This window comes from Apium graveolens, chromosome 10, assembly GCF_009905375.1.
Source record: "Apium graveolens cultivar Ventura chromosome 10, ASM990537v1, whole genome shotgun sequence".
NCBI lineage: Eukaryota > Viridiplantae > Streptophyta > Magnoliopsida > Apiales > Apiaceae > Apium > Apium graveolens.
The window spans coordinates 105,177,884-105,187,811 of record NC_133656.1 but is presented as its reverse complement, the minus strand read 5'-3'; the positions used below and the strand labels follow the sequence as shown (position 1 = coordinate 105,187,811).

At 37.0% G+C, this 9,928-nt stretch overlaps 1 protein-coding gene and 1 long non-coding RNA gene across 2 annotated transcripts; one reads left to right on the top strand and one right to left on the bottom strand.

Annotated features, from left to right (window-relative positions):
* Positions 1–1,593: 1,593 nt before the first annotated feature.
* On the bottom strand, positions 1,594–3,505 carry LOC141688992 (uncharacterized). The gene is made up of 3 exons (XR_012562207.1): positions 3,367–3,505; positions 2,809–2,884; positions 1,594–2,676 (listed from the first exon to the last, which is right to left on the bottom strand). It is a non-coding gene; the product is annotated as an uncharacterized LOC141688992 (long non-coding RNA).
* Positions 3,506–6,150: 2,645 nt separating this feature from the next.
* On the top strand, positions 6,151–6,948 carry LOC141690832 (uncharacterized). The gene has a single exon (XM_074495594.1). The coding sequence runs from the start codon at positions 6,151–6,153 to the stop codon at positions 6,946–6,948; it is 798 nt and encodes a 265-aa protein (XP_074351695.1).
* Positions 6,949–9,928: the final 2,980 nt, after the last annotated feature.

Genomic DNA, 9,928 nt, shown 5'->3' with positions numbered 1-9,928 from the left:
TTTACATAAACGGTCGAACAGTTCAAGGACAAGCACGTCTACTGTCTACCAGTAAAGTCGGTATGCTTACTCGAGCGAAGGTTCAAGGAGCATTCTCTACCTATCGTATGCTATATCTGATCGAATAAACTATCACCAAGTCAAACTCCGTGTCTGTCTGTCTGTCTGGTGTGTGCTACTAAGATCACCAATCTCACCCATGTGGGGGATTGTTGGAAAATATGGGTATAAGTCCCATATTGGTAAGTCATATTTTTGAGCATTATGACTAAAAGATGTGTGAGATATGATGATATTCTCTTAATAATAGAAATTATTATTTTCCATTAGAATTTGACTCAAATATTATGGCATAAATTAATTTGATTTTGTTTCAGATTAATTGATATGGTGTATGTCTTGATATATTTAATCTGATTCTGTTTCAGATTATTTATGGAATAGAGTAGCTTGCAAGTATTACACCGATTCCATAATTAATGATATTTAATTATGGAAAAGAGTAGCGCACAAGTCTATCTACACCTATATAAACACCTCTAAGGCGTTAGGGTTAGACACCAAAAACATATTCGCCTCTAAACACAAATCTCTCTCTCTCGGTGATAGTTTCGTGCCCGTTCAAGCTCGCTGAAGGTGCTCGTTATCCGTAACGTCGCCGCTACCTCGTTTTATCCTGGGAGGCTATCGACTCGCACATATGGTGAGAGGCGAAATAGCTTTAAGGAGACAGTTTCAACTGGACTCGAGGATCTCTCTTCTAGTTTATATCTTTTCTTCCTCCGTTTGATCTCGTTTACTCACGCACACACTTGTTTGATTATTTGTATTAATCGCAGATTGTTTTAACAAAACTTGGGGGCTATGAAAATTTGGGGGAATGGTGACACTAAAAAGTATAATAAGTCTGTAATCCGTAGCAATATCTATCCGGAAATATGCTTTTGGAGGATTGGATGATGCTAAATGGATTTCCGTAATTATTTTCTACTCCTTTGCTTGGGGACTGTTGGTATGATCTATATACGTTCTAGCTTTTAAACCTCATATTCTCTTTGTATAAACGTTCTTGGCTACTTTTGTCAGATGTTTTGCGTGTCAATTGGGCTGCGCTTCAGTAATGCAGTTGCAATAAACCAAATATGCCGTAATAGAAAATGTAAAAAACCTGAAGATTACAAAACAAATCTGATAAAAGCGAGAGAGGTGAGGTGCAGGGGAGGCAGTCATACAAGAAGAAAAGGATGTCTAACAAAAAAGGATAAATCAGAAACAGCGTTAAGGCAGTCATGTACCATGGATTCATGTTTTCTATCATTTTATTCTCTCTTTTTTTTTGTAATTCACGAAATAAATAGGACCCTGCCTTTCTTTCAAAAAAATCCCAAGTAATTTTATTATTGAGATTCATATTAATAGACGCCTAGTACATTACATTTACGCGAAAATAACTTATTTTTCATAAATTTTGGAAATTTTAGAATTATATATATATATATATATATATTAATTGGCATGTCATATTATGAAGAAGTATAATATATACTTATCAAATAAGAGCAATACATTTTACCTTTTTTTGCATGTTACAGAGCACTTACGTTTCTTAAAAATTCCACATGTTAAGGAATCACATATCCATAATATGATTCTTACAGCAATTAAACTTCTGATAAAGTTCTTCTGAGTCATAAATCAGCTGTTTCTTGTTCTATATTCTTCTTTTTGTGTTTTTTTCTATAAAAGTATGTTTGTACATGATAATCCCCTCGGGGCTTTTCTAATTTTTATATCTCTCTGACATATATCAAGCACATTTGATCTCTTTTCAAGTTCTTCCCCGCCCAATCTCTTTAATAATTTGTACAACGCCACTGCCAAAAAGATGGTGTTCCTTAATGTTCTAGTCATTAGCATGATTTTTTTGTTTGGGGTCGTCCTCATAGTGCTTATAGCAGAGCTGTGTTTATTATGGTGGAAAAATCACTCCAGTTCGGCCAAGGTCCGCAATTCGCAGGAACACGCAGACGTGATTAATGGGAATGAACAAGATTTAGAGGCAGGAGGAGATCATGATGATAAGCATTTGGAGCAGCTGAAAAGTTGTTGCAGTGAAAGTGTGGATATAGAGCTTATGAGGCTACACAATCTTAATGGGCCACCAAAATTTCTTTTTACAATCAAGGAAGAAACAGAGGAGGATTTGGAAACAAAGTGTTTGAATGATTTTCTTGCTTCTACTGATCTTACTCCTTTGGCTTCACCAAAATTAGAAGTTGAGTCTTTAGACCGTACTTGTAATGTTAATGATTTTGATCATCTCTTTGAGTCGTCCGTAGATGCAGAGATTAGTAATTTGAGATCTTCTTCGCCACCTTCTAAGTTCAAGTTCTTGAGAGAAGCGGATGAGAAATGGCTGAGAAAATTGATGGAACAAGTTGAGAAAGACTGTCAAGTAAATTGTGATGGCATGTAAGATGATGTTGTGCGGTAGTATTTGCAAGGAACAGATACAGTTTGATACTCATTTGTCTTTCCGATTTCAGTTAGATGTAATTTTAAATAAATTTTGCAAGTCCTCAAGTAATCAGGAATCATTTGTTTAAAGTCCCAAAAGTATTACTCCAATGCTTCCATATACTTCCATGAGCAATTCTCCTTCCTTGGCTATAGACTCTGAGGACACAGAGTAGCACTTTGTAAAAATTTCGGATATCTACATAATAATAATTTAGTAATAGGACTTGGAGCTCAATCAAGCTCACTGATATTACTATGATGACCAACAAACAATATAGGAGCTTCTACCTCCAATGCACAACAGGACGCTCATCAAACCAACTTTGGCAGGCGAGTTCGCATTAGACCTTTTTCCCTAATATATCTATTAATTACCAAAAACAAAATGATTAGCAGTTCTTGAGTAAGTAATGTTTTAAGCATTTGCTGGTGATTCATGTCATTGCCTCCGTGTAAAGTAGAAAGTTCAGCAATAAAGTTTACAAATGATATCAGTATCATTAATGGCTACTGAGCTCTTTCTTGTTCTTTTGCTATTTATTTAGTAGTGTGGCTGCATACCATTCAATTGCTCAACTTAAGTTGACACGTGTTACAAGAAATATAGGAAATAAATACCAACTAATTGTAAAAAAAAAAATGGAGGAAATTTGTCAATTTGCTTATAATAAAGAAAGCACAAATAGCTTGAAACAAAGCACATAAAAGGGCAGTCTACTTCAGGCGACATTCAGATAGTTGAGAAACTAAGAACGAAACAGTAGTTGAAAAAGAAAATGCATGAACCGGAAACTAGAAACTACATCCTTCATGAAGTTCAAAGCACTAATCAAGCACCATTCTAACCTTTCTTTGCTAGCTTGCCAACAAATACATCCGTATTGGATCCGAAGGAGGTCCTCACCAACTCCAAAGCCTAAAATTGATGAACATAAAACAAGGAATCCAATAAGAACAGAGCCAAAAACAGACAACATGCTAGAAAACCATATACTGAGCAAATAACACTGCCCTTGTGGATAACAAAAGCTGGCCCCAAAGAAACAACTGAATCAGTAACTAAACTCAGAAGTAAACAATTCTGTATACTTGGCGGTACAATCAAATGAATATGATAAGATTCCAAACCCCCCACATACATACAAACAAGCCAAAGAAAAAGAAGGCTTCTTATTTTATATTTTCCATGCAATTTTTTCTCTGCAAAAGGAATTTTCACCCTTATTTCCGAAAATATATCAACATAAACTCTACTGAAATTATTCAAGGTTTACAACTCAAAATATATTTCAACTATAGAAATCATCACAATGCACCCCTGTAATCCAATAATAGAAGGAGGATCCAGGACTGAAACAGAACAAGTTTAACGACACCCTCTACTTTCAGTTTTTTTAAAGACAGCCCTTTATTTCTATGACAATCTCTGCCTCAAAGAGGTGCAAGTATTTTTCCCGTTCCTAAATCCGCCCGGGACCTAGTAGAATGCTCGGTTATCATGCCTTACCTAATCTTGAACTGGACATTTCACAAGTTGCTCATGATTACAAATAAGGGTATATTCATTTCAGATTTAAAACAATTGTTAATAATTTATGAATCTTAAAAGATTTTCGTTAATTTTAATTGTTCGCGGATTTTGATGGGGTTGATCCAAAAATCTTGTAAGATTTTGTGGAGTTTTTCAGAAATTCATCAAAATTTCATTTACTTTCAAGATATTAAAAATGTACTAGCAAATCTATCAAAATTCACAATTTTTTAAAATAAAAGAAAATTCATGGATTTTTAAATACCATCATATTTTGATGGATTTTTTAAAATCTAAATTGAATACCACCAAATTTTGATTGACTATTTAAAATCCAAATTGAATCCACTCATATTTTAAAGGATTTTTTCCAATTCTTGTTGAATACCTTCAAATTTTAAAGAATTATTTAAAATCTAAATTAAATATTCCATAATTTTCAAAATCCACAAAAATCCTCAAAAATCTGAATTGAATACACCTCAAAGTCAAAACACGGCACAAAAACACATCCTATAGCAGATAAGGGAATCACTCATTTCCCAAAAACTGAGCTCCACTTTGGACTAATTAATCTACAGCAATTTTCAAACCAGCCAATTTTATTATTATATTTCTTTGAAATAAAACCCCCATATCTTTCTAATAATAATGGGCCTCATGTTCACGTATGCATAAAAATCAAATACAATTAAAATCATCCTAACTCATAAAAAATTAGTTGTTAGAGTGTGTTCAGGGCGGAGCTACATTGATCCCATCACCTGCTTTGACTCTTCCTGAAATTTAGACTAAGTAATATTTGTGCTGTTAAATGCCAAAAAAGTGGCTTTGGTCTAGTGGTGATGATGAAGGAAATTGGCTAGGGAGGCCACAGTTTTATTCCCAAGACCATCTTCTTTAACTTTTCAAATCACATTTTTCTGAATGGAATTTTTATCTTCCAAAATGTTGTTTATTCAATTTTTTAATAGCTCGGCCCTCCCTAAATTTTATTCCTGGCTCCGCCATTGAGTGTGTTCATGGACGGACACCGGAAAACCCCAACCCCATTTATTAATCCTACAATAATTTTGCAAATTATAATACCTAGATTCAAGTGATGTTCTTACCGATTATATACGGAGCATGACGGAACCAATCTATGTACTCCAAAAATTTGTCCTAAAAAAATTCCCATTATATATTGTAAGATAGATTGTCCGTATTTCTAATAATATGTCATTGTGTGTGCACTAATATGCGTCTTCAAATCAAAACAATTCACGTGTCATATTAAAGTAAAAACTTTAGATACTTTTTACAAAGGCCAAGGGGTGAATCTAGTTTGGCCATATTTAGTATGTAACATGTTAATTACACAAAATATAGAGTAGATCTTAATACTTAAACCCTAGCTAATATTAGAAGGAACCTTCGTGCACATAACCGATTGTTGAGTAAATGAAATAAAAGTTATAGAAAAAAAACGATACACAAAAACAATGGGTAAGATTGAGTACATGATATAAATGCCTATACACAAAATGAATTAGACAAAAGAAGCTTACAAGCTGCGGAATTGCTTTGAAGCCCGGTAGACTCTATAAACTTGGTTGTGTGGATTTTTATGTTTTACGCCACAATTTATCGTCTGGGAAAAGCCTGCTAATGGAAACAGGCCACCTTATGACCTTGCATGCTGTTTGTTTCCTACTGTGTTCTATTGTTTCTGTTACAGGACCACTAGAAATAAATAGTCGTTTATACCTTGCTACTAGCGAGTCATGTATTAGTTGGTGTGAGGACTTGTTTGTCTTCTGGTCTGATAGTTTGTTATTTTGATTCCCTAGTTGTCTCTTCACACCTATATGTAAGATGCATTGTGTACTGTCTCCTTTATGAATGAATGTTTAACCTTTGACATCTCTAGCTTGCTCATCTTCCAAATCTGCATATTATTCTAACAATCTTTATGGTATCAGAGCCTTTCTTACATGCTTTTTGGTGATTTTTCGAGCTAAAAGCTAGTGTTTTTCAGTCATCTGTCACTCATTCATCCTTTCTCTTGCTGTTTTTCTTTTCAGATCTGAGAAAGTGGGCACCTTTATTAGCTTATTATGGCGAATGGTGCTAGATTTACTCTTGCGGATATGCAAAATCCACTATTTATACACCCCTCTGATGGGCCTCTCTCTGTGAGTGTATCAAAACTTCAAGGTGCCTCAGACTATAGATCTTGGAAGCGCTCCTTTGAAATTCAACTCTCAGCAAAACGAAAGCTTGCTTTCTTGAATGGAACTGTAATCAGAGATCCAGCAGATGCAATACAGGCTGCTCAATGGGATACGTGTAATGACCTCGTGATCTCCTGGCTTCACAAAAATGTATCTGAAGGTATCAAGCAATCTATCCTCTTTATAAATTCTGCATCTGAAGTCTGGTCACAGCTTGAAAAACGGTTTCTTTTAAGCAATGGTTCTAGGAAATATAAGCTTAATAAAGATCTATTTGCGTTGAAACAAAATAACATGAAACTAAATGACTATTTCACAACCTTAAGTAGCCTTTGGGAGGAGATTGAGTCTATGAATGCATTGCCTGTTGTCACTACTGTTGCCACAGATATAACTGCATTTATAGATGCTATAAATAAGCAAAAAGCTGAGGCTCGACTGTTTCAATTCTTAAATGGCCTAGATGATATGTATGTTGCTCTTACATCACAGTTGTTAATGCAAAATCCTTTACCTACTGTTGAGATTGCCTTTTCTGCTCTACAACAAGAAGAATCCCAAAAGGATCTTTTCACTATGTCTTCACCAGATGCAACTGCTATGTATAGTAGGTCACAACCTGAATATAAAGGGCCACCTTGTCATGCTTGTGGTCAGAAAAATCACAGTGGAGATAGGTGATGGACTGTCATAGGCTACCCTAGGTGGCATCGACAATATAAACCTCAGATTTCAAGGACTCAGCCTATAACTCATAGATTCACAAAACAAGCTAATAATGCATCTCAAGTCAACTCTTCTACTAATGTGACCCTGACAGCTCAACAACTACAACAACTTCTGCAAATGCTACCTCAAAATGCTGCTACAACCCCTGTGAACTCTTCCTTGACAGATGATGAAATTGAGCATTGCTTTTCTGGAATGGTCAGTTGTCACTTGTCAACAGTTGACAACAACACTTGGATTATTGATTCTGGAGCCAGTGATCACATGGCATCCAGTCTTGCTACTATGCACAATGTTCAGAAAGCTCCTCCAGAATTAATTATTAAATTGCCAACAGGGGCAAGCACTGTCATTTCTCATATTGGCAAAATTACCATGAAGAATGGTCTTGTATTGGAAAGAGTACTCTATGTGCCTCAATTCCAACACAATTTGTTGTCTATTCACAGGCTATCACAAGACAACAATTGTATTGTCAACTTTCATCCGATGGGTTGTGTTATTGCTGATGCGGTGACAAAGATAAAGAGAGCTGTTGGTGTCCTACAAAATGGCCTATATTATCTCAAAGATGAACCTATACCAGCTGTTGTTCACTCTGCCATAAAACAATCGAAATCTGACTTTGCTTTTTGGCACACCAGGTTGGGACATGCACCTATAAGTAAGCTGAGGTACATTCCTTCTCTCAAAAATAAAACTCTGCCTATTGATAAAGTATGTGTCACGTGTCCTATGTCAAAGTTTGCAAAGCTCCCTTTTGAATTGAGTGATTTTCATGCCTCTACAAAGTTTGAGTTGGTTCATGTGGATACATGGGGACCTTATAAAGTTGCCACTCGGGGGAAATACAAATATTTTTTGACACTTGTGGATGACTACTCACGAGTTACCTGGGTTTATCTCATTCAACAAAAATCCGACTATCTGGAAACCTTAAAGACATTCAACAATTATGTTGCCATGCACTTCAATACTACAATTCGCACTATAAGGTCTGACAACGCTGCTGAATTTAAAGATGCTTTGTGCACTCAATATTATGCAGAGAAAGGGATTCTGCACCAAAAATTGTGTGTACACCGTCCACAACAAAATGCGCGTGTGGAACGACGTCACAGGTCTGTGTTAGAAATATCACGTTGTTTGCGTTTTCAAGCATATCTTCCCTTGGAACACTGGGGTGAATGTGTCCTTACAGCTGTCTACTTGCTCAACAGATTGCCTACACCAGTGTTAGGTAATAAAACCCCGTATGAAGTTCTGTTCGAAAAACTACCAGAGTATGATCATATCAAGGCCTATGGTTGCTTAGCATTTGCTGCAAATCCATCTCAACATGGTGACAAGTTTGGGCCAAGGGGAGTACCATGTGTGTTTGTGGGCTACCCGTTTAATCAAAAAGGCTACAATTTGTTAGATTTGACAACCAAAAGAACCTTTGTTTCTCGAGATGTGACATTTCACGAGTCAATATTCCCTCTGAATGGTGATAACACAGCTGCTTAGATACAGCCCACACCCGTTGCTATGCCCCAACCTTCGGTATATCATCATGATGACCTGGTTATTGATGAAGTCCAAGATGAAAGTGAAACAGAAAATGATGGAAATAATGCAGAAGCACCACCTGAAATTCCTGTATTACGAAGGTCCGCACGAGTAGTAACCAAACCAACTTGGCTTGGTGACTATGTAAATAGTGCTCAGTCCTCTGCAAATATAGTTCGAGTGGTGAATCTCCCAATGACAACACAGTTTTTTTGCTTCTCTGCTAAGATGACTGCTAACATTGATCCTGTCAGCTTCAAACAAGCACTGCAACATGCTCATTGGGTAGAGGCCATGAACAAAGAACTGACCGCCTTGGAGAAAAATAATACGTGGAATATAACAAAACTCCCACCAGGAAAGAAAGCCATTGGATGCAAATGGCTCTTCAAAACTAAGTATAATCCTGATGGAACGGTTGAAAGATACAAAGCAAGGCTCGTTGTGCTGGGTTGTAAGCAAGTGTATGGCATCGATTATGCCGAAACCTTTGCCCCAGTAGCTAAGCTGACAACTGTTCGAACTCTCCTTGCTGTGGCAGCAATACAAGGATGGTCAGCTATACCAAATGGATGTATCCAACGCGTTTTTAAATGGTGAATTGCACGAGGAGGTATACATGAAATTTCCACCAGGATATGCAGGAATTGGTTCGTGAATTGCTAGTGTGACTGGCTCTGATGGTGGTGTGTCGTCTGAAGAATGGGTTTGCAAATTATTAAAGTCTATATACGGGCTCAAACAAGTACCTAGGCTGTGGTTCAGCAAATTATCAGAGACACTTCTCATGATTGGATATGTGTAATCGAAAACCGATTATAGTCTGTTCACAAAAATATCAGGGGAACACATCACGTTGGTGCTAGTGTATGTGGACGATCTACTTATATCTGGAAGCTCAAGTGCCAGTATTGATCATCTCAAGGCTATGTTGGCGAAGCAATTTCATATGAAGGACCTTGGTCCTGTTACTTACTTCTTGGGACTGGAAGTAAGTCGAACATCTGCAGGTTTCTTCCTCTCACAGAAAAAATACACTGTTGACTTGCTACAGGAATTTGGCATGGAAAATGCATCTTCGCTGAAATTGCCAATAGACTCTCACCTGAAGTTGACACCGACTACTGGCCCTGCTCTGGCAGATCCTCATATTTATCAAAGGCTGGTGGGAAAGCTTATATATTTGACCGTGACTCGACCAGACATTACATTCTCTGTGCACACATTGAGTCAGTTCATGCACCAACCCACAGATGCCCATCTCCAAGCAGCAAAAAAACTGCTCCGATATCTTGTTGGCAACCCCTCTCAAGGCATTCTCCTGGCCTCTGCTTCTAATCCTTGCATTCAGGCGTACTCGGACAGCGATTGGGCAAATTGT

Excerpts from the sequence above, each read along its gene's own strand:
- LOC141690832 (XM_074495594.1), top strand. The coding sequence starts at position 6,151 with ATGGCGAATGGTGCTAGATTTACTCTTGCGGATATGCAAAATCCACTA.